At 42.3% G+C, this 25,327-nt stretch overlaps 1 protein-coding gene across 4 annotated transcripts in view; it reads right to left on the reverse strand.

Annotated features, from left to right (window-relative positions):
• MATN2 (matrilin 2) overlaps positions 1–25,327 on the reverse strand; it is a 132,618-nt gene that overhangs the window by 32,353 nt on the left and 74,938 nt on the right. For all 4 annotated transcript variants that reach the window (XM_032858634.1, XM_032858635.1, XM_032858633.1 and 1 more), the window contains exons 6-7: positions 16,105–16,227; positions 5,407–5,529 (exon numbers count right to left, since the gene is read on the reverse strand). In XM_032858634.1, the coding sequence (XP_032714525.1) occupies positions 5,407–5,529; positions 16,105–16,227 (246 nt within the window). The remainder of the gene's footprint in view (positions 1–5,406; positions 5,530–16,104; positions 16,228–25,327) is intronic.

Here is a 25,327-nt window from a genome sequence, read left to right on the forward strand (position 1 = left end):
GGCAGGACAGGGCAGTTACATTGAGAAGGGTCCAAAGGCTTAAGCTCGCTCTACGTGAGATCATGGTGGCCTCCATATCAAAAAAGTGGAGAAGACACATCTGATGCTGCCCCGAGTTGTGGCAGTTGTGTCCTGTATAGACATTTGTCCCGATCCAAGCTCAGTTTCTGCCCCTAGGTGGGAGTGGCATCATAACTGGGAGCCAACGAGCATTTCATTTCCTGGTAGAAAATGTTTGAATCACAGGACCTCACAAAGAGCAGGTTATAGGGGAGATGGAGAACAGGGAAATCAAATGACCTCGTGGAGGGCCTTCATGAGACTGGTGTTGGAAGAACTGTCACATTAGTGGCTACTGAAGCTGTCTAACTCATTGTTCTTTCTTCTGGGGATATGGTAGACACTGCTGGTTGCCTTGACAACAACCATTTCCCTGTCTTCTTGGCACTGAACCCTGACCCCCAAGGCATGAGTCATGACTGATCTAAGCCAGCCTGGCAACCATCCCTTCAAGGGGCTATGATGCATCCTCCCAGGTGACTGGTGGGTGGAACTTTCTAAGGGCATAGAGTTTGAGCAGAAGTGGCTGCAGACGGAGCACGCAGAGAGCATTCTCTCCACACGCAGGGAATGCCCTGAGAGGAGAGAAACCACCACAAGCGTCATTGACCCCTTGGCACACTCTGTAACTCATCGCTTCTGTGTGAGGGGAGCTGAGCATGGTTTCAGCCCGGAACTCATCAACAACCTTACCTGTGTGGAACAGAATTGAATGCTGGGAAACAAGCAAGGAGCTTCAGTGAGGAAAAAGGGGCCTGTCAATAAAACACTGGCCACATACAAACAGACCAAAAAAAAAAAAAAAAAAACAAGCAAAGAGACACAGAGTACAAAGAGCCCTATAGTCTGGGGCCACATAGCCGAGGGTCTGCAGGAATCATTTCCTTACACATTCCAAGAAAGGTCAAATTGTTTTCGGTAAATGCTATTTTAAAAAGCCAGCATTCAGCCACTTTGGAAAGCAGTATGGAGTTTCCTCAAAAAATTAAATAGATAATTATTCTACTTGTGGGTATTTACCCAAAAGAATCAAAAGCAGGGACTTGAATTCAGCTTAAAAAGGAAGGAAATTCTGAGATATGCTACATTGTGGATGATGCCTGAAGGCATTATGGGACGTGAAATAAGTCAGACACAAAAGGACAAATATTATATGATTCCACTTATATGAGGTAACTCGAACAGGCAAATTCAGAGACACGGAAAATCGGATAGTGGTTGCCAGGAGCTGGGAGGCGGAGATAGGAATGGAGAGTCATTGTTTAATGGGTATAATTTGGAGAGATGAAAAAGTTCTGTAGTTTAAGGATGATTGCACAATAATGGGAACGTTCTTAATGCCACTGAAGTGTACACTTAAAAATGTTTACAATGGTCATTTTTTTAAAGATTTTTTTTTTTTTAATTTATTTGTCAGAGAGAGAGAGGGAGAGCGAGCGAGCACAGGCAGACAGAATGGCAGGCAGAGGCAGAGGGAGAAGCAGGCTCCCTGACGAGCAAGGAGCCGGATGTGGGACTCGATCCCAGGACGCTGGGATCATGACCTGAGCCGAAGGCAGCTGCTTAACCAACTGAGCCACCCAGGCGTCCCTACAACGGTCATTTTTATGTTATGTATATTTTATCACAATTTCTTAAAAACCAGCAATTTCTCTCTCTCTCTCTCTCTCTCTCTCATTTTTTAAGGATTTATTTACTTATTTGAGAGAGAGGCAAGACAGAGAGAGAGCATGCCCACACACAAGTGGGGGGAGGGGCCAATGGAGAGGAAGAGAGTCTCAAGCAGGCTCCCCGCTGAGCCATGAGAGGACCCTGAGATTCTGACCACAGCCAAAATCAAGAGTCAGACACTCAACCGTCTGAGCCACCCAGGCACTCCCCCCAGCATTATTTTTAGGAAAGATTTACATATGAAATAATTAAACTGAAAATCATTCAGAGTCTTAAAGATGTTACCACTCAGCGAACTGGCAAACAGCAATGCAGCCCTTCTCCAAAGGGTTCCTGACTGCAAAGGTTTAACCATGGATCTTGGCCTTCTTTACGTGCTTGAGTTACATTTCTTCACATGTGTATCACTTCATCAGTATTTACTGAGTACCTACTATGTGGCCCAGATCTGGTTCAGTCTCCTCACTAACTCTAAGTGCTACACACAGGCCGGGCTGGAGGGTAGCTTTACCTGGTGAAGCCCACGTGAGGTCAGTTGGCAGGACCATCAGACAAAACATTTTAAACAGAGCTCATGGGGGCCAACTCACAAGAAAGCTGGAGACTTTGCTGAGAAGGTACAACATAAAAACATGAAAGAGTGGGGACCCCAGGCAGTGAATTATAATGCTCATGGAGTGGCTGGCACAGAGAGCACATTTCAGAAAAATTGTACAGGCTACCAGATGTTAAAGCAGGATGTCCTTTGGTTTAGCAAATCCAGGTCCAGAGAAAGAGAGTAGTATGTTCAGGGTCATAGGAGCAGTATGAGTGACATGGCTAAGACCAGCCATCACATCTCCCAGCTCTGTCCAACCCGTGGACGCCATCCCAGCTCTTCAAGTGTGATGTCTCTGAGCAACGGCGAGCACAGCCTTGGTGCCAGCATGAGCCATCCTGGAGCCCAGCACACAGGTCACACCCACAAAGGATTCTACCCACAGGCCCCACCTCAACAGCCAGGCCAGTCCCAGTTTCTGCGCTTTGCGCCACAAATAATTATGCTTTAATAATTTATGCTTTAAAATGATGACAGTACTTTCTAGAAAAAGGAATTGGGCCCAGATGAGGAGGAAGAAGAAAGCCCAGCCAAGAGAGTTTTCTTCAGTAGAATTCTGTCTTGAACAGAACTTTGTTTTCCACCTTAATTGGATGACATCAAATTCCTTGGAAAAACAGATTTCTTATTAGATTTGAAAATCGCCCATATCCATCCACCATCAATTAAATGCAAATGGCTGTACCCTGAGCTCGAGGTCCATAATGCTGTTTAGATCTTCAAACTCCTAATAACAAACTCCAGATTTAAATTGAATTTCTTGTTTCCTTCTTCCACGTAATGCCCCAGAGAGACAGGGAGCGCTTACTTCCATTAACAGCTGTCTGCCATAATGGACAGAGTGCAAACATTCAGTCAGGGGAGAGGCTGACCTCCCAAGCCCAGGGCTGGGTCTGCACAGACAATGGAAAATATAACAATGAGGGAGGATGTTGGGAGAAGGACTGGTGAGGATATGGGGTTTTAGAAACAAATTCCATTTTTCTTGGATGAAAAAGCAGGACACCTGGCTAGAGAAAATAGAGCTGCAATTGCTAAACAGGAATGAACCAGCATTAGAGACTCTGGACTGGGCCACAGCCTGGAAACAGGCCCATCTGTGGGCTCCTCTGTGGTGGTCAGACTACTCCCCACGGTCACCTCCTCTCCACTCGCGCTTCTGTTCTTGACCTCCCTCCTCGCCTGATGACAATGCATGTGTCCACCACCTTAGACCCTCCTCTTACTCCAAGTCACTCTCCAGGCAGGACGTGGGGGAACGGCAGAGGTTGAAGGAATCCTAGATGATTGATAAGAGACGCAGAGCTTCAGGGGCGCCTGGGTGGTGTGGTCAGCTAAGTGGCCGACTCTTGTGTTTAGCTCAGGTCATGATCTCAGGGTTCCATGCTCAGTGTAAATCTGCTTGAGATGCTCTATCCCTCTCCCACTCGTGCTTGCTTGCTCTCTCTCTCTCCTCTCTCAAATAAATAAATAAATAAATAAGAGATGAGAGCTTCAAGCAAATTCCTCTGTACTGATGGCCATATCTCTAACTTGTTCCCTTTTCCCTCCATTAGTAACACACACGAAGCTGGCAACCACAACGTGGGCCTGAGTTGAACCAGATCTAATGATCCCCTACATAAGAACTTTTGGTCTGCAAAGGAGTCCACCCAGGACTGATCTTCCCTGGGTATAGTTAGCCACGGACACACTTATCCCTAGAAAAAGGTGTGAACAGCAGAGAGGAGTGGCCTGGCCAGAAAAGTTGGCCCTTCACCATAATGAATGCATGTGTGGTCTAATGGAAAATATTCCACCTAACTGTTTTCACATTCTGAATGCTCTCAGTGCAGATTCTTATATAATGCTCGAATGTTTCCAGGGCTTGCATCTAGGCAAGACCGTGGGAATTATCTTTTATGAGAGAGGCTCAGTTTCAAACCATGGGCTCTGCAACCATCTCCCACCATACAAGGTCTAACGCTTATTAGAGTGAGTGGCTAAGTCCATATGTCCTGGGAGCAGAATGGGCCCTGTCTGGATTCAGTTCAATAGCCCACAGGGCTTTTTCAAGAGAAATTCATGGTCAAACTTTTGAAAATTCAGTCCTGCCTGCAATGCAGAGCCCTGCTGTACATGTCGCCAGGAAGAGTCAAGGGAATAAGTGCATGAGAACATACACCCCTAAGTGGGGCTCCAGAAAGTTCCGTAAACGAGACTGCCAGGAGAACATGAGCAATTCAGTGTTGACTGACTACGGAAATACTTCTTTAAAAAGTTCACAATCTGCATGCCTTAAAAGGGCCATCTTTCTAAAGAGACTGAGTAATTCAAATAACAGTGACAATTTCTCAGGATGATAAATCTCAGAGAGATCCGTTTACTCATTCCTTCAATCATCCACTCGATAAGTCTTGTGTTACACCTCCATGTGCCAAGCCCTTGGGGAGCTGAGGATTCAAGAGTGGGAGAGCGAGAAGCCTCTCTGTCCTTGTGGACCTTCCGTTCTAGTGGTTTCTCAGGGACAGTCTGGTTTAAAGAGATCCCATTTGGGGAAATGCTCTAGACCCCCTTGATGCGCCAGCTGCCACGCAGAATCTCATTCATTTCAGCCTGTTGACACCATGTACCTCTTGAACCCTGCAGGGATGCCCAGAATCATAGTTTTTCCTTCCTTCACGTCAAAGAGGATAGAGCAGCAATTTCCTCCCCCTTAGCAACCATCAGATATTTCAACTGGTATAACGGGAAGAAACTAACCTCTTTTACCTCCTGTCTCTGGGCCCAGACAAGTCCCAAATACATGTTGTGGGGCTATTCAGTCCCTAGAAATCATCCCCATCACAGAATCAGGGATGACAAAAGGTAAACTCAAGGGCAGAAGAACGTTCCTGAACACAAATACTAAGTACAAGTAAATCTGCTTAAAACTTGCAAGGACATTCCCTCTCTCTCTCTGCCTGCTTCTCTGTCTACTTGTGATCTCTCTCTGTCAAATAAATAAAATCTTAAAAAAAAAAAAAAAACTTGCAAGGACAAGGAAAATTAGTGGGGCATTGAGGGAACAAGGTCCCTCCACACCCAGGGTGACTTACTTCTGCAGGTCTTCTTGTCTGGATTAAGGGTAAAACCTTTTAGGCAGCGGCAGAAATAGGACTCATCCGTGTTAACACACTCGTGCTGGCATCCATGACGAGATGAGGCACAGTAGTCTATCTCTGGAGAGAAAGAAAAATCATAATAATGATGAATGAAACAATAAGTCTAACAGGAAAACCAAGAGATATTCAGTCTTCACTTTCCCTAAACAGATAAATTCCTGTAACCTCAAACACCCCTGCTATGAAGGGATCTCTCAATAAAGCTATTTCCATGTTTAGAGATATGGCCCCCCAGCGAGAACTTTCTCAGCATGTTACAAAATGTTTATGCAGCAAATGAATTTGTGAAGATGCTTTCCTTGTCTTGGTTCACGTAAGAGCCGTTAAAATAGAAGAGTGTGATGGAGCATCTGTTTGTTGTATCACAGGCTGGGAAGAGAGCTTAGTTCAATGCTTTATGGAATGTATGCAATTAAAACAATGAAACCTTCCCAAAGCCTAACTCCAAATCACTTAAATCCCTCAGACACTGAGCCAAATGACAGGACACGAAGTCAGATCCTGGGAAAATGGAGTGAACGGAACAGATATTCTGATAGCAAAGTACTGCTCTCATTATTTCACCGGACTCCTCTTCACTTAGCTTTTCTCAAGCCTTCCCAGTCGGAGAACATGATCTCTAGATTAATTCAAACCAAAACATCAAGAAAAAACAAGGTTACATGGAATTTTTTATAATGGGGTTTTAATTGTATAAGCATTCTTAGATAATTAAAGTGGCTTCTATGGAAGGGTCTGATCAGTTTTTTGCTCTCATGGGAATTGGACTCACTGCTTAAAATTGCTCGAAATAGTTGGCCACTGACGGGGTCATAAAAGAAATATTTTTGTTGTGATGAGGATTTTTATTGCATTAAGGAATACGTCACCTAAGGATATCACTTTCATAATGAAACATTTGGTATAAATGAGCTTTCCCAGCCAGTACCATAGGAAACAAAATGATTAAGAGAAAGGCACACAATATCCTTAAAAGGAAAAACATTGAGTGAATGCCAATTTAAAGTCATGGCATGTTAAACGTACACAAAAAGGGACAGAAGTGTATAATAAACTCATGTACATCGCATTCAGTTTCAAGAGAATCAATCTGTTTCTCCTATATTAGGATTCCATGTTACTTTGAAACAAAACCCAGATGTTCTATCATTTTGTCCATAGATACTTCATAACATATCCTTAAAAGATTGGAACTCTTTATTTTTTTAAGATTTTATTTTTAAGTAATCTTTATACCCAATGTGGGGCTCAAACTCACGACCCTGAGATCAAGAGTTGCGTGCTCCACCAACTAAGCCAGCCAGGCCCTTAAAAAGACTGGAAGTTTTTTAAAAATATCATAATCACATATAAGGTATTTTTTTAAAGCTTTTAATTTGGAAACAATTTTAAATTTACAAGAAGGAGCAAACATAAAAATCAAGGATATAAGTACAAGAAACACCCGTATACTCTATCCAGATTTGCCTATTGTTAACATTTTACCCATCTACTTTATCATTTGCTCATCTTTCTGAACTACTTGAGGTCAGTTACATACATCTTAGTCTTTTTTCATTCAATACACTGTAAGCTTCCTAAGGGAAGGGATATTCTCTTGTATAACCATAGTATAGTTATAAAATTCACAAATCTACATTGATATAATACTTTAATCTACCATCCATATTCTAGTCTTACGAGTTATCTAATTGGGCTGCTTATAGCGTTTTTACTCCTCCATTAATAGGATCCAGTATAGGGTCAGAGATATATTGGTTTTCATTTATGCTTAGCTTCCATTAATCTAGAACCATGTGTCGAAGGTGGCCATTTAAATCAAAATGGGTTAAAATTAAATTACATTAGGGGCACCTGGGTGGCTCAGTTAGGCATCAGACTCATGATATTGGGGTCATGAGATCTAGCCCCTTTTCGGGCTCTGTGTCTGCTTGTCCCTCCCCCTCTGCTCCTCCCCTCCCCACAAGCATGTGCACGCTCTCTCAAATAAATAAATGAATGAATAAATAAATAAATATTTTTAGAAAGTTAAATAAAAAATCCAGTTCCTCAGTCACACCAGCCACATCTCAAGTATTCAAAAGCCACAGTAGCTTCTGACGACTGTACTGGGTGGTGCACATACTGGACATTTGCTTCATGATAGTGAGTTCTATTCAGTGATGATAGTCTAGAAGATTCTTACAGGCTCTCTGGGTGTTATGACATGCATGGTTCTGAGTGATACGGTCTCCCCTACCTGTTTTGAGTTGTACTAAGAAACAACAAGCAAAAAGCACATATTTAAGATGAATAGCTTGATGAATTTTCGCATATGTATGCTTCCATGAAACCACCACCACCATCGAGATAATGAACTTACACGTTCCTCTCTAAAGTTTTCCAGTGTCTCTAATTCATTCTTCTCCAAATCCTCTGGCCCCATATAATCATTAATCTTTCAAAAGTTTCAGTTTGTGTTTTCTAGAATTTTATTAAAATGGAGTATTCTTGTGGGTCTAGGTTCTTTTTTTTTTTTAAGAGTTTATTTATTTATTTGAGAGCTCAGAGCATGAGCAGGGGGGAGGGGCAAAGGCAGAGGGAGTGGAACAAGCAGACACCCTGGCTAGCAGGGAGCCTGATGCAAAGCTTGATCCCAGGACCCTGAGGTCATGACCTGAGCTGAAGGCAAATGCTTAACTGACTGAGCCACTCAGGTGCCCCCTGTCTGGATTCTTTCACTCATCATAATTATTTTGACATTCATCCATGTTCATGTGTATATCAATAGCTGTTCGTTTTTATAGTCTTTCATTCCAAGGATATACCACAGTTTATTTATCCATTTACCTGGTGTAGGGATTTGAGTTATTTCTAGCTTTGGGCCATCACAAATAAAGTAGCCAAGAACACTCATGATATAGATCTTTATGTAGACATTGCTTTTATTTTTCTTGAGTCAACATCTACGAGGAGAATGGCTGGGTCATATGGTTGACATGTGCTTATTTCTTAAACATTCTCAACAGCAATTTATGAGAGTTCCAATTGCTCCACATCCTCACCAACACTTGGCCATTTTAGCCATTCTTTTAAGGTGTAGTAATTGTCTCACTGTGGTTTTATTTTGCAAAATAAACTCAACTAACACTGTTGCATAGATTTTCATATGAGTATTTGCCATCTCTATATCCTCTTTAGAGAAGTATATGTTCAAATCTTTTGTCCATTTTTGTTGGATTGGTTGTCCCATTATTAAGCGTCAAGAATTTTTTATATATTCTAAATATAAATTTTTGTTGGATGTAATTTTTGCAAGTATTTCTTTTTCAGTCTATAGCTTGCCTTTTCATTTTAATAATGGTATCTTTTGAAGAATAAGAGCTTTAATTTTAATGAAGTTCAAGTTATTCATTTTTAAGTTTTTATAGATTGTGCTTTTCATGTCCTATTTAGGACACCTTTGCCTAACCCAGGGTCACTAAAATCTGTTTTCTTCCAGAATTTTTATAGTTTTTATTCTTATATTTAAGTTTAAAATCCATTTCAAGTTAATTTTTGTATGTGGTATGAGCTGAACGTGAAGTTGCCTTTTTTTTTTTCCTTTTTTTTAGCAATCCAATTGTTCCATTTGTGGAAGACATTATCCTTTCCCCCATTAACTGCCTTGGCATCTTTACTGGAAATCATTCCACCATATATGTGTGGGTCTATTTCTGGACTCTATGCTGTCCTGTTGACCTGTATGTCCATCTTTACACCAATACCACACTGTCTTGATTACTGTTGCTTTATAATTAGTATTAAAAATCAGGTAGTTTAAGTTCTCCAATTTTGTGCATCATTTTCAAAATTTGACTTTTAATCCTTCGCACTTTCATGTGTTTTTTTTTTAAGATTTTATTTATTTACTTGACAGAGATCACAAGTAGGCAGAGAGGCAGGCGGAGAGAGGGGAGGGGGGAAGCAAGCTCCCTACTGAGCAGAGAGCCCGATGCAGGGCTCAATCCCAGGACCCTGAGATCATGACCTGAGCCGAAGGCAGAGGCTTAACCCACGGAGCCACCCAGGCGCCCCCCTATATATGTTTTAGAATCAGCTTGTTAGTTTCTTCTTTTTTCTTTTTTAAGATTTTATTTATTTATTTAATTGACAGAGAAAGAGAGAGAGACAGTGAGAGAGGGAAAACAAGCAGGGGGAGTGGGAAAGGGAGAAGCAGGCTTCCCCCTGAGCAGGGAGCCTGATGCGCGGCTTGATCCCAAGACTCTGGGATCATGACCAGAGCTGAAGGCAGACACTTAACAACTGAGCCACCCAGGTGCCCCCAGCTTGTCAATTTCTGCAAAAAAGCATGGTATGATCATGATAAATATTGCTTTGATGGGTAGATCACTTTGGAAAGAACAGACAGTTAAATATTAAGTCTTCAGATTCATGAATACGATATATCTGTTTTGCTAAGTCTTCTTTAACTTTCCTTAGCGATGTTTTGTAGGTTTCAGTGTATAGGTCTTTCACATTTTTGGTCAAATTTATCCATAGGTAACTACATATTTTTGATGCTACGGTAAGTGATATTTTTTAATATTAATTTTGATTTTCCATTAAAAAATATAAAAAATAGTTGTGTTTTGCATATAGTCCTTGTGTCCTGCAACCTTGCTAAACTCTAAAAGTTCTAGTAGCTTGTTTGGTAGACACCACTGAATTTTCTACACAGATGATCATGTTGTCTGTTAATAAAGACGCTTTAATTCTTCCTTTCTAGTCTACATTTCATTTCTTTTTTTCTTCCTTATTACAATGGCCAGAACCTATAATACAATGCTAAAAAGAGGTGGGGAAAATGGGTATCCTGTTCTGTTTCTAATCCTGTAAGGAAACTTTCAGTCTTTCATCATGAAGTATGATGTTACCTGATGGTTTCTCCACTGATCGACTTTATCAGATCGAGGCAGTTCTCATCATTCCTAGTTTGCATAGAGGTTTTTTTCTTTTGGAAAACTGTAACTGAATGTCAGGGTCTTGTCCAATGTTCTTTCTGTATCTACTGAGTTGGGCTATATGGCTTCTGCTTTTTTTGGTATGTTAATATTGTGAATTACACTGATCAGGGTTTGAATGTTAAACGAACCTTGAATTCCTGGGATAAATCCCACTTGGTTGTGATGTACTCTCCTTTTTATAGACTGTAGGATTTGATTGTTAAAAATATTTAAAGAACTTTTACATGTATTTGATGAAGGATATTTGTGCGTAGTTTAATTATTATTTTTCTGAGTTTTATGTTGGGGTAATTCTGGCTTCACAGAATAAGTTGAAAAATGATCCCTCTTCTTTGATTTTCTTGAAGCATTTGTGTAAAATTAGTATTGGTTCTTCTTCAAATGTTTGGTAGGATTCACCAGTTGAGCTAACTAGTCCTAGTGTCTTCTTTGTGGGATGGTTTATAATTTCTTTTAATAGATAGAGGCCTTATTTACATGATCTATTTCTTCTTGAGTTAATTTTAATTTGAACAGACTACTCATTAATCAAATAACAACACCAAAAACATATATATTTGTCAATTATCTCTACATATTACTATATAGTTTAATGAAGAAAAGTAATTAGATGCGATAATAAAGCAATGAATAAAAATTTTCTCTTAGCAAGTTAGCAAAAAAGTTTTAAATCACCTCCTTAAAACACTTACAGAGGAGTATAAGTTGTTACAAACATTTTGGAAAATAATTTTGCAATACAAATCAAAAGACTTAAAATTGGGGCACCTGGGTGGCTCAGTCATTAAGTGCCTGCTTTTGGCTCAGCTCATGATCCCAGAGTCCTGGGATTGAGCCCCATATCGGGCTCCTTGTTCAGCAGGGAGCCTGCTTCTCCCTCTCCCACTCACCCTGCTTGTGTTCCCTCTCTTGCTGGGTCACTCTCTTGTCAAATAAATAAACAAAATCTTAAAAAAAAAACAAAAACCTTAAAACTGTTAACAGCCTTTGATTCCATAAATTTCCTTTTATGCTTTATTCCTGGTCAGAAATGCAAAGACTCACATATGAGGATATTTATCACAATACAATTTGAACAGCCAAATTGTTGAACAGTTTGTGATACATACTTATGATGGAACATCATGCAGAAATTAAAACATTTTGAGATGTGTTTGATAAAATTTAAATGACATGTGAAAATGCTCATAATTTAATGCTATACCATATGACCTCAACTCCATAAAAATATATTCATATGCCTTAAAAAAAAAACTGTAAAGAAACATAGCAAATCAGTATTAACCATGGTTGTCTCTGGGTGATGAGAGTATAGATTGTTTCATTTGATACGATTTCATTTCTATAAGATCCAGTTTTCTACAGTAAGTATATATTACTTTTATAATCAAAAAAGGCATTAGAAATAAGTATACATGCTCTTAATTGTGAAATGAGTTGCCATGGAAAAGAGCATTAAAAAAAATGGAAAAAAAGAACAGTATGGGAAGTGCCCAGTAACAGAGAAGAAAATAATCAGGGAAAATTGCTGGGGACATTATGTATAGCTTCTGATGTCTATATCCAAAACACAAAATATGGGCAACAAACAAAGCCAGTTTGGGTTTTTAGAATAGGGAAGTGACTATGACCTCAGTATCACTGGAATCTGGGGATTCAAAGATATGACTATGGAGAGCACAGGCTCTATGTTCCATGGACCATAACACTACATTGTTATATCTCACTCTGTTGTTTGCTGTCCCTCAACATTACAAAGCCTCACAGTGCCTGCCTCAGGGCCTTTGCACTGGTTCTATGTTACCCCTGCTTCAAAAGTCTCCTCTCCCTCCTCCTCTCCCTCACCTCTTTCAAGTCTTTGATCAAATGCCAGTTTCTTGTGAGCCCATCTGACTCCGCTCCATCTGGTCTATGGGGTACAGGGCTTTCGTCAGCAAATTGGCTGAATGTCTATGAAAGTATAGATAGTTCCTACCACATTTTCCATGCCTGACTAAATGAAAGAAAGTTATTTTGGTATGACTCAGACATATAACGGAATATTATCCAGCCTTAAAAAAGAAGGAAATTCCAACACAGGCTACAACATGGAAGGGTGAATCTTGGAGACATGATACTAAGTGAAATAAGCCAGTCATAAAAGGACAAATGTTGCATGATTCCACTTACACGGGGACCTAGAGTCATCATATTCATATGGACAGAAAGTAGAAGGGTGGTTGCCAGGGGCTGGGAGCTGGGGAGGGAATGGGGAGTTATTTAATGAGTTTTAGTTTGGGGAGATGAGAAGTTCGGGAGCTGGATGATGGAGATCTCGGTTGTCCAACAAGGTGAATATTCTCAATGCCACCAAACTGTACACTCAAAGTGGTCACAGTGGTAAATCTATTATGTATATTTGATTATAATGAAAAAAAGTCTTGCCAATATTTTGCAAATTAATGGTACCTGCATATTTCTACTCTTCTCCCCTCTACAAAATATTCAAGATAGTTTGGGATGGGTTGCTTCAAGGTAAAGGATTGATATATAAAAGTGGTGCTTTTTTTGAGTACTTATGTATTTTAAATTATTTAGGAACATAAAGCTCTATTATGTATATTTTGGCTTAAACATAAATTGATCATGCTTGGTAGATCACATTGACATTCTCTTATCTCCAGACAATAATTACATACTTAGAGATTAGATGATGCCCTCAGATATACTCTTGGTTAAAAATAGAGACTTTTAAGGGACTGAGTATCTTTTGTTTTATTTCATTTTCTGAAAGTTTATGAGAAGTGGAAAAAATGTATTAGAAGATCTCTCAACATCACAGCGGCAGCCAGGCCGACTTGGCTGGAAGCTGACGTGATGCCTCATTAATTACTAACAGGTTGGCTGCCTAGATTCTGAATTTCTGCCCCCATCCTGTTTCTGTCTTTTTAACTGGCCCCTCTTTCACGGTTCTTGCTCTTGTCCCTCACAGATGTGGGGTGCTCCCGAGGCTCTCAGTTCTTACTGCTGGATTTCACTTTATTTCCTGCTCTCACAGCTTTCCAAGTAAGCCAGGGGGCCCCTTCCTCTCGCGCCAGTAACCTCCCCAGGTCTGGGTCTCACCCTGCTCCTGAGCATGGGAGGAAGAAGGTCCCTTTTCTAGGGGACACATGTCCCCGATCCTGCCTGCCCAGACTCCTATAAGTGCCTAACACTTCTCTCTGCCCACTCCTGGGTCTTGACTCTACCAGGGCTCAGAGGCAGCTGGACTGCTGGGCTCCGTGCCTAACTGGAGAGGCTCCCAACTGGACCAGTCCGTCCCCTGCCTCCCAGCCAGACCTCTCCTCCTAGTGCCCCTGTGCTTCGGTGTCCACTGCCAGGGTCCCCTTGCCGGCACCGTCCTGGGGCTTGTAACCCTCCACATCCCAAGAGCTTCTGGGATAGGAGACATGCTGAGCCGCAGGGTTGGGGTGATGGTGAGGCACTGGGAACTGGGGACAGGGACCCCAGGCAGGGACGAAGTTCTGCAGAGGCAGGAGGGAGACGGGATGGGATGTGTGTTTGCCTCCAAGTCTCATTCCAGTGGAAGCCTGGGGCCCTGTCTTGAATTTCTTACGCACGATTAAACTTAGCTCAGGCGTGTGGTATATGCTCAATAAATACCAATTTAAAATCTTTGAAGGCAGTATCATCCCTTCAGAGAACTGGCTCAGCACTGGACCATTTGCCTAATGGTTTCTGCGGATGATTTCATTTAGTTTTCAAGACAACACTCTGAAGCAGGCAGGATTCTCATCCCTATCAGCTGAGGAAACTGAGGCGCAAATAACTTGCCCAAGACCACCCAGTGAAAGAAGAGAATTCAATCTGAGGCCGAAGGCTGCCCCTTGGTACCACACGGCCTCCTCTCTGGAGAAGAGAATGGACCTACCAGCCCAGCAACCACGTTCCCTGCCACGACCACAGCCCAGGCTGCTGGCTTATGGTTCTGAATGTTCAGAAGGGAAGGGAGACGAGAACAGAGGAGTCCTCGCATTCATTCACTTCTTTTTTCAATAAACTGCGTGGAGGTCCTGGGCCGGGCATGGGCCTGAGCCTGTCTGGTTCATATCTTTGCATTTCTTTCCTCCTCCAGGCCCCCACCCTGTCTCAGCCTTCTTTGCCTGGTCAATAAATGAAGGCTCTGCCTTCAAGACTCAGCCCAGATACGCTATCGTCCAGGAAGGACCTCGCCTTGCTCGTTGCAATTGGCACATGGTTAGGACTCCAGAAATGTGTGTTTTGACTGAAGGTGTCCCTTGCAATTTCATGCTCCAGCCCGGCCTCCAGCTCCAGTGTTTGGAAACTGCTGGTATTTAGGGATCGAAAGGCAAGTTCATATGTCAGGAGTTTTGTGGGGGATGATTTTTAAAATACTGTGCAAGTATATCCTGCTTTACATCATCGATTTATTTTAGAAAGGTTATGGGTACAAGAACTTTTTATGAATTGAAATCCTATTTTCTCATTGATGTATGTTTCAGAGATGACTTACACTAATCTGCTGTTGAACTTCATTTTTTAGGGGCACTGGGTAGCTCAGTCGGTTAAGCGTCTGCCTTTGGCTCAGGACATGATCCCAGGGTCCTAGGATTGAGCTCCACATCGGACTCCTTGTTCAGCCAGGAGCCTGCTTCTACCTCTCCCTCTACTGTTCCCCCTGCTTGTGCTCTTGCCTGCTCATTCTCTCTCTCAAAAAAATTACATAAAATCTTTTTTAAAATGACCAAACTTCATTTTTTAAAAATGCTGGGCCCTAATACTTTACAAAACCAAGCTTCTCTCAGGTGAACCCCTCTACAGGACGATAATCCATTCACAACCTCGTAAGTGCGCCGAACACCTTCATGTGTAAAAGAACGCTCTTGCAGTCCTTTTGCAAAGCATCTTTAATTTATAAATCTTTTATGGTCGGATTTCAGGAGGTCAAATTAATTCTGATTTGTGTACGTATAGTTAAAATCAAAGAGAACTAAATATGTCAAACAAAAGCATGAGCAATTCTCGGCAAACCGCCCTCTGGCCACCCCTCCCCCACCCCAAAGCAACCACATTCAACTCCTTTCCGCTCAGCGATTTCCCTGTACTCATGTGGAGTCAGAGCTGAACCCACAAGCCACAAGGCTTCAGTGAAAGTATTCTTTAAGCTCTGTTAATACTGATGGGCACGGCCTGGCTGAGCCAGCATGAAGTAAGATGGTCCGGTTGTCAGCACACTCAGCAAATGTTGGAAGAACATTCCCATAGGGGGTCTCCAATAAAGGACAGATACCTCTGTCTAATGCCTTGAAGAGTGAGGTCGAGACAGGGTGGGCTACAGTCCCAGGACAAGTGAAGAAAGGCCTGACGAAGGAGGAATAGGGGCAGAAGGTCTCAGACTCCCCAGCACATAATCTTGTCTTACAACATGCTTGGGAGAGGTCCCAATGCCACAGTGCCCATAGCGAGAGCACCAAAAAAATGCCGGTGGTGTTGCTGAATGACCATATTGTACATCTGAAACTGATATGACACTGTATGTTAATGACACTGGGATTAAAATAAATGTAAGTAAATAAATAAAATGTGAGGTCCAAAAACAGTCCCCCAAAACATAGACACACAAACTTTTTTTTTTAATGTAACTTACTTGTGCAGGTTTTTCCATCTGGGTTAAGAGCAAATCCCTTAGGGCACCGGCAAAAGTAGGAGCCGTCCGCATTCACACACTCGTGTTCGCACCCGTGGTTCTCTAAGGCACAGTAGTCCACAGCTGTAAATATTCAAACACAGAGTTGAAGTAGAAACACAAACAGGAAAGCAAATAATTGGATGGAATGGAGATAGTAGCATACTTATACCACATATAAATGAAGATTAATATCTTTGCCCCCCAAACAGTATGGAGAAAAGAGGGATGAACCAAGGCTTCTCCCCTCCAACATCCAAAAAGTAATCAGGGATCTAGAACAGGTAGTTTATAGCAGAAGACAGACTAAAGAACACAGGACCAACTGTATTTAAATGTTAAAGAAATGCAAATCAGGGGCACCTGGGTGGCTCAGTCAGTTAAGCATCTGAGGTCTCAGGTCAAGATTCCAGAGTCCCAGGATAGAGTTGGGCTTTGGGAAATCCCTGCTCAGCAGGGTGTCTGCCTCTCCCTCTGACCCTCCTTCCTCTTGTTCTCTCTCTCTCTCTCTCTATAAAGAAATAAAATCTTAAACAAACAAACAAAAAAAGAAATGCAAGTCAAAACCATCACAAGGCTTACAATACTTATAACTATTAAATGGCACAAATAAAGACAGGACAAAACCCAACAGTGGCAAGGTAGCCTGGAAAGAGAGTCAGAGCTACTCATGGTGGTGGCATCATAAATTGACAAAAGTCCTTTGGGAAGGACATTTGGTCATGTTCATTGTAGAAATGTGACCCTAAAGAAATCGTTAAGAAAAGGGGGAGATAAACTATATGAAATAAGCTGTTTACAGCAGCATTATTTATGGTGATAAGAAAAATCTGGAAAATAAGATGAACATTTAATAATGGTAAATGCTTTAGTAAATTATGAGACGATGTTTTGTCCTAATTCTCATTAATTCTATAAATGTTTACTGAATACCTACCTCAGGCCTGGCCCTGTTTTAGGGGCAAAGGATAGAGCAAAAAAACAAAACGGACACCGATGCCAGTCCTCATGGGGCTCACATTTGGATGATGGAGGTAGTGGTCAAAAAATAAAGTAAATAAGTAAATCAGATCGTCTTGTAGAAGGTGGAGAGTATTCTGGGGGAAAGAAATAGAGCCTGTGGGAGGCGGGAAGGATGGTGGAAGTTAATAGAAGTGGCCAGGAGAGGCCTCAGGAGAAGGAGGCAGTGGAGTAGAGTCTTGAATGAGGAATGAACCAAGCAGATAACTGGGAGGGAACAAGCACTGGGGCAAAAGGAACAGCAAGCATGAAGGTCACGAGGTGGGCATCTGCCTGGTGTACTGAAGGACCCGCAGGGAGGCCAATGTGGCTGGAGCAGAGACAGGTGGGAGGTGAGGACGAGCGCATCGGGAAGCACTGAGGCCCACTGTGATGACTTTGGTTTTTACTCTGACTAAGTAGGGAGTCCCTGGAAGGTTCTGAACACAGGAATGGAGAACAGACCACAGACAGCAAGTATGACAGTAGAAAACCAGTTAGAAGGCTACAGTCATCCCAGTGAGGAACAGTGGAGGCTCAAAGTAGGACGGTGTGGGACAGGGGTGGGTGGGGGAGACAGCAGAGGCATTTTCTGGGTCTTCTGAGCTAACCGTGCTCCCCAAAAAGATAGGTTGAAGTCCTCACCCTGGTACCTGTGAATGTGATCTTCTTTGGAAATAGGGTCTTTGCTGATACAATGGAGTGGCAATGAGGTCCTATGGGTGGGCCCTAACCCAATATGGATGGTGCCCTTATAGGGAGAGGAGAATGCTACAGGAAGACATGGACACACAGGGAGAGCACCACGTGAGGATGGCGGCTGGAGTGATGTGGCCACAGGCTGAGGAATGCCACGGGTCAACAGTCACTGCCAGAACCAAGGAGGATTTCCCCTCCAAGTTCCAGGGGGAGCACAGCCCTGCCAGCCCCTTGGCTTCAGGCTTCTAGCCCAGAACTAGGAGGCAATACCTTTCTGTTGAGTTCAGTCACCCAGTTTGTGGTCTGTTGTGATGGTGGCCCTAGGAAGCCAATACACCAAGTATAAGTTGAGGTGGGGACAGTGGGGGGTCCTGCTGGAATAGAGGTGGGAAGGAGCGAAAGAGAGGGAGAAAGTCTGACTTGGGGGATCTGGTGTGAGGCTGGAGCTGCTGTCATCCAATGGGGGGAGGCACAGTGGGTTTTGTGGGAGAAGATCAGGAGTTCCATTTGGGGCACTAGATAGTTATCAATATTCTCATCCTAATATAATTGTAAATAGGAAGACAGATATAATTTGGTGAAAAAAGTAGATCTAAAAATGGAATATTTACAGGGATTACACCCAGGTGAAATAGAGCTTCTAGGTATGTCTAAAGCCTGGAAATCAGAAATAAAAATTCTTGCAGTGTTTAGGTGGTAGAATTATGGATGATTTGTTTTTCCTTTTAAAAATATTTCCTTTGGGGCCTGGGTGGCTCAGCTGGGTAAGCATCTGATTCTTGGTTTGGCTCAGGTTGTGTTCCCAGGGTCATGAGATGAAGCCCCACGTCCAGCTCTGCATGCACTCAGTACAGAGTCTGCTTAAGTTTCTCTCTCTCTCTCTCCCTTGGCCCCTCCCCCCTTTTCCAAATAAATAAATAAATTCTAAAAAAGCATTTCCCAAATAGTAAATTTTGGGTTTTTTAGAATGTTGCATTTTTTTTAAACTTTTGTAATGAAATTTTGTATATTAAAAAAAAGCATTTCCCTCTATAATATTTTAGGATATTCCAGTATCAAAAACTTAGAAATAATAAAAAGGAAATAGGATCCACAATTAATACGCATGTGATTTGCAAACCAAAACCTCTCACTGGGAGGATAATGGCATACTTAACATAGCAATCAAAATATGCAAAGGAAAAATCTACAGACTTTTAAAGGCTGTGTTGTGCTTATCCTTTTACTTTCAGGCTTCGTTAAGTTTCTGTATAAAGTATCATTTTTGTGACTTTGCCTCCCTAAAGAGTTCTAACAGCACTTATTATTTGAGGGTTTAATACACAAGTCATTGTGGGAACAGGACATTCATATAGTTGCAGGATCTGCGTGTCATGGGACCTAAGCCAGTTGCTGGAGTTGAGTCATACCATAAATAGTGATCTAGCACCAGATTCTTCTAAAAGCTAATGTCTCATTATTTAAGAACCATTGTAACATTGCGCAAATAGTCGTGGAAACAGAGGACCCTGAGACGAAGCCCTGGCATGGGTCCCAGTCTGCAGGTCACAGGAGCGGGCCATGCTGTGGCCCACACTGACCTGTGTTGGCAGTGGGCACCTCCCACCTCCGACCTCCCCATGCTGGGCCTCATCTGCCTTCTTAAAAATCTCCCAACCACTGACAAGGGGCACCTGCTTGTCAGCTTGACCAACCTCAGGCCACTTTTTAGTGTCCCCACCGAAGAGAAGAGCTGCTCCTCTGATTTCCAGGTTCCAGGACGGTGCCAATACCACAATGATGAATGGAACGCTATCTATATCTAAAGTCAGAAACTCAAATTCTCCCTCTCTCTTGAAACTTCCTCTTACACACCATGAGGTATAATTTCTGAGCCCAGCCAGCTCTGTCCCTGAGAGAGACACCAGAGTATGCTGGCCCCTTATTAGAGTGAGGACAGATTGGAGGTTTTGCTTAGCCTAAAATCTAGGCCCTATACTCCAAACTTGCATTTTTCCAGGATGCTCTAGAACACTCAGTGTTGGATCAGGCGGTTAACAGAGTTGTACAGAAGAAGCTCTTTCAACTGACCTCCACTTACCCAATGCCTGATCAATCAATGCTTTTCATTCCCTCTGGGAATATGGGACCTGATGCCTGGAGCATACAAAATGCTCCAGGCTTTTGGAACACCTGTGCTTCTAAATAGCTGTGGCTGAGCTGTGTGGTTATAAAGCAGCTGTGGTGGAACACCTGGGCTCCAGAACACCTGTGTACTTTCCTTATTGACTGACTGCATGCTTGTAAAGTTTTGGTTCTCAAAACGTGGTTGTGAACCAGCTGCAAAAATCATCATTTGAGACCGTGTCAGTCATGCAAATACTCAGATCCCACTACAGACTTAGTGAATCAGAAACTGGGTATAGGACCCAAGAATCTGTGTTTTAACAAGCCCTCCAGATGATTCTCATGCATGTTAAAATTTGAGAACCGCTGCCAAAAAGAGCCAAAATTGGTTTTGTTCCCAAACCTATATATGCCATTTATATATATTATTGTAAATAATTATAAATACTATAAAAACCAATTAAATATAGTCATTAAAACAAATTGAGCTTTTTAAAAAAATAAAAACTAAATTGAAAGCTTTGGAAAGAACTAATTAAAGCAATTTGCTAACCAAAATTGCGTGGAAGCAGGCATGGATAAAACATGTAAAAGACTGGGAAATTTTCATGAAAATTTACAAGGATTCTGCCCTTAGACTAGTTTACAGAAGTCTTCCAATTCTTGCTCCAATTTAAGGAAACCAAAGTTGAAAATTGTGGACAGTACATTATGGACATGATTTATGTAAGAAAAAAAATTTTAATCATAGATTTTAGAAATGGACTTCAAATTAGTACTTTTTAAAAGTGTAATTAAAGGTAATTTTTATTAAAAGTACACTTATGTGTTTTCAATAAAAACAAAAAGGTTAGGATAGGTTTGGATATGTGGTTTTTTTATGATTCCACTCTTTGAAAGACACTTTCCATCAATCGGCCAACCACAGGCTCAAGCTCATGGCTTCTCCTGGTCTTTGATTCTCTTGCTGGTTTTGGTTTTTGTGCGCTCAGCAATCTGGGGAACTGAAAGGGGGAGGGGAGGTTGGCAAGGCGGGAGTCAAGCATTCCTGGGCCTCAAGACCCTGGCCTGTAAAACCACACGGTGTCCAATCCCCACCTTGGCTTGAGGGCCACTCACTGGCTTTCTGCCAGGCTGCTGGGGACAGCAGAAGAGGCCATTAGGACAACATCAGATGTGGAGGAGCCCACTTCAAGGATATGAACCTCAAAGCTTTTTAAGACCAAGAGAGTTCCAGTCCATTCAACTCTGACACCCTTTGCCACATGCTTTGGGTTCTTGGCCTAACTTCCTTGGTTGCAAAACTGCACTTGTAAAAAGAGAGGCCAAGTTCAGGGGCAGATACATGGAGGTGCTGTATTTGTGTAACTCAGAGATGCTCCTTGTTCCAAGTCTTCATCTCCTTCAACAAAATCCTTTCTCGGTTGTTTTGCCTGACATATCCATACGCTCTCCTTTACCTGCAGAAAGGGTCATTCCCTGATTGTAGGGAATTTGGCTCTCCAGATCACAAAGGGTTAAAATCACAGGGTTAGAAGCGGTATCCCTACGTTCAGACTCTGTGTCCAAGGATAAATGATACTTTGGTGCAAGGTAATGGAGCCCAAGATGGAGGGTCTTTGGTTTACAACCTGGTCACATTCCAAAGATTTCTCAGGAGGCATCAGTCTGCAAGGGGATGGCATCAGTAGAAATAGGATATTTCAAAGAGGAACATTTGGGTTTTAAAGTTTGTTGACTACAGAGTAAGAAAAACCAAATTCATCGTTGGAGAAATGGAAGACGCATTTGACTTGCTGGGTATACAGGAGATACCCACGTAGAGTCAGGGTCCTAAGACCTCTCCACTGAGGGCCCAGCTGGGTTTCTATATGCAGGAGTCTGAAACTCAGAGAGTTTCTTATTGATTTTGGAAAAACAGAGAAGAGTTCTGGGCTGAATAGTCTTCCCCACACTAAATACAGATGTTTAAGTCCTAAACCCAGTCAGGATATAACTGTAGTTGGAGGTAGGACCTTTAAAGAAGTGATTCAATGAGGATGAGGCCATTCGGGTGAACCCTACTCCAGTCTGACTGGGGTCCTTATAAGAGGAGGAGATCTGGACACTCAAAGAGGCACCAAGTAAGTGTGTACCCAGAAGAAAGACCACATGCAGAGGCAGGAAGGGACCGACCTTCTATGAGTCAAGGAGAGAGACCTCAAAAGAAACCAACCCTGGTGACACCTTGACCTTGGAGTCCTGGCTTCCAGAATGGTGAGAAAATAGAGCTCTAATGTTAAAGCCACTCACTCTGTGGCTCTGTTATAATCCTAGCAAACCAGTATGGGGAGAAATCCAACATTTAACAGGTTGGAATTGGGGGAGGTCACGCATCAAACATGGGTGGTTAGCTGATGGTCTAAAAAGCTGACCTTTCCATATAAAAATGGATCGTGCCATCCCTTGTCCCCAACTCAACTACCAAGCATCCCCTCCTCAATGAAGGTGATTGGTAGAGCAGAATCCAGGGGGAAAGCTCTGAAGGTAGCAGTAATGCCCCGCTAAAGCCCCATGGCTATGTGCTACCATCGTTCTGAGTACGCGCCTCAATCTGATTTTGTAAATGTAGCACACATCTGACATGCTGTTAAATGCATGCATTCAAAAGAATACAAAAGTTCATAAAGGTTATAGAAATTCAGGGATGCCTGGGTAGCTCAGTCAGTTAAACATTTGACTCTCGGTTTCATCTCAGATCATGATCTCTGGGTCGTGAGATCAATCCCTGCATTGGGCTCGTGTCAACACAGAGTCTGCTTAAGATTCTCTCTCTCCCAGAGCACCCGTTTGGCTTAGTGGGCTAAAGCCTCTGTCTTTGGCTCAGGTGATGATTCCAGGGTCCTGAGATCGAGCCCCACATCGGGCTCTCTGCTTAGCAGGAAGCCTGCTTCCTCCTCTCTCTCTCTCTGCCTGCCTCTCTGTCTACTTGTGATCTCTGTTAAATAAATAAAGTCTTAAAAAAAAAAGTTTCTTTCTCTCCCTCTCCCTCCATCTCTGCACACCTCCCCTCCCTCACACTCGTTCTCTCTTTCTCTAACTCGCTCTATAAATAAGTAAAATATTTAAATAAAGAGGATACAGAAATTCAAATTCAGCTAATGTTTATCAGTTGCCCCTGTATCAAACAATATAATGACAGTAAAATTTTAACAAATGTCTTACATATATCCACTCGTTGAACCCTCACAACAATCCTTTGAGGTACAAATTATTGTTATCCTCAATTTACAGATAAAGTCATTGAAGCAGAGACAGATTAAGAGACTTATAAGATGTGGTAACAATAGTACCTACCCCATAGAGTTGTTGCAACTATACACCAAGTATAGTATAGTAAATTATGACTTTGTAACATTCAATAAATGTGGATTAGGTTTTTATCACCCTGCATCTTTATTCAGATAAAACTGAATTTGGGGGTTAAGAAATACCTTAATGCCATTCATTTGTTCCACAGCCACTTACTGAGCAATGACTGTACAACGGGCATTGTGTTAAACCCTGCATAGTCATGACAAGCAAATACTACACATAAGACATCTTAGAAGAAAGGCAGAAAGGAGAAGCCAAGCTTTTAGCAGAGATTACTCCCAGGAAGTGAACCTGAAGAGGAATGGCTTTCAGAGTTTGACTTTATACACATTTATTCTGACAATTTCTTTAATATGCAAAAGCTGACTTTGGAACTGCAAAAGCCATCGAAGGAATAAGGCTTTTTAAAATATATGACGGCTTGAGATTGTGATCAATCACTCAGCCTCCGTCGATGTACTGAAACACACAAGTCTACTCTGTGAAAGATGAAAATGACACTCATTGGCCTCTCCCCAAGAGTTTACAATCTGCTTAGGCAGATAAGATGCAAACTGGACCAAAGTTACCCCCAAAGACAAGACAGTTGGTAAATACCAGAACAAGTACAGCAGAAAAGTAGAGGGAACTCAATTAAAGCAAAAGGAGAACCTAGGTTGGGAATTCATCCTCGATCACCTGAATGTGGAATAAATTCAGTACTGTCCAGAGTGAAATGAGCAGTTAAGGAAATGGGACTCAACACTAGAATTTAATGTTCCTCTAAATCAAAAACGGAAATGCTGTCTTGAAAAGTCCTGAGGATGGCTAAGAATTGGATTTTCATGCAGGTCACGGTCATAACTCTGGGATGAGTCAAAGTGCTAGACCCACAGCTTTGAAGGTTTTATCCTTTCACCTGTAGCTGGATGTAATGAATTTCTACCACACGTCTCTAAATAAATAATTTAGAGTTGCCGTCCCCGCTGTCCCACCACCTCCCCTCCCCCTGAAATCGGCCCTCTGTTCCACCCCTCTTGGTCATTATCAGTGGGCTTCTGGCCATCGTTGTGTCCCTAATGGCCAGCAGAGTGCCTGGCAGAGAGTTTGGAAATATTTGCTGAGATGAATCTGTGACTCAACTCAATGTTTTTTTCTCTTAAGTTCTGTTCCCTTTGGCCTCACTGGAGGATGACATTGATATTGACCTGGCCTAGAAATTCTCTTTCCCATCATATTCCATGACTCCTGATTCTTTTGTCCACCTCTCCCCTCCCCCACCCCCGCCTTAGACTGTTCCTTCACAGATATTTTTTTTGCCCCACTTGTCCCCCCGGCTCCCTACATGTGGCTCAAGGCTCAGGCTTTCACTCTCTCCTCACTCCATACTTCAGGATAGCCAGGAAATGATGATGATGATGATGATGATATACATTGTAATAATGATAATAATGGCCTTGTGTTTATTGGAAACTTGACTCCTTACCTTATTTAATCCCACTACAATGTGGATGAGAAAAACAGAGGCTCAGACATGAAATGACCCATGACCAGTGAGCAGCAGAACTGGGATTGAAGCCCAGGTCTTACTGTACTGAAGGTCAAAACAGTCACACACACAAATACGCATTTAAAGTGAAAATTAAGGGGATGCCTGGGTGGCTCAGTTGGTTAAGCAGCTGCCTTCGGCTCAGGTCATGATCCCAGCGTCCTGGGATCGAGTCCCACATCGGGCTCCTTGCTCATCAGGGAGCCTGCTTCTCCCTCTGCCTCTGCCTGCCATTCTGTCTGCCTGTGCTCTCTCTCTCTCTCTGACAAATAAATAAATAAAATCTTAAGAAAAAAAAATAAATAAAGTGAAAATTAGGGCGCCTGGGTGGCTCAGTGGGTTAAAGCCTTTGCCTTCGGCTCAGGTCATGATCCCAGGGTCCTGGGATCAAGCCCCGCATCTGGCTCTCTGCTCCGCAGGGAGCCTGCTTCCTCCTCTCTCTTTCTCTCCCTACCTGCGATCTCTCTCTGTCAAATAAATAAATAAAATCTTTTTTAA

The sequence above is a fragment of the Lontra canadensis genome, unplaced genomic scaffold, assembly GCF_010015895.1.
Source record: "Lontra canadensis isolate GAN:19392208 unplaced genomic scaffold, GSC_riverotter_1.0 scaffold15, whole genome shotgun sequence".
In the NCBI taxonomy this organism is placed as follows: domain Eukaryota; kingdom Metazoa; phylum Chordata; class Mammalia; order Carnivora; family Mustelidae; genus Lontra; species Lontra canadensis.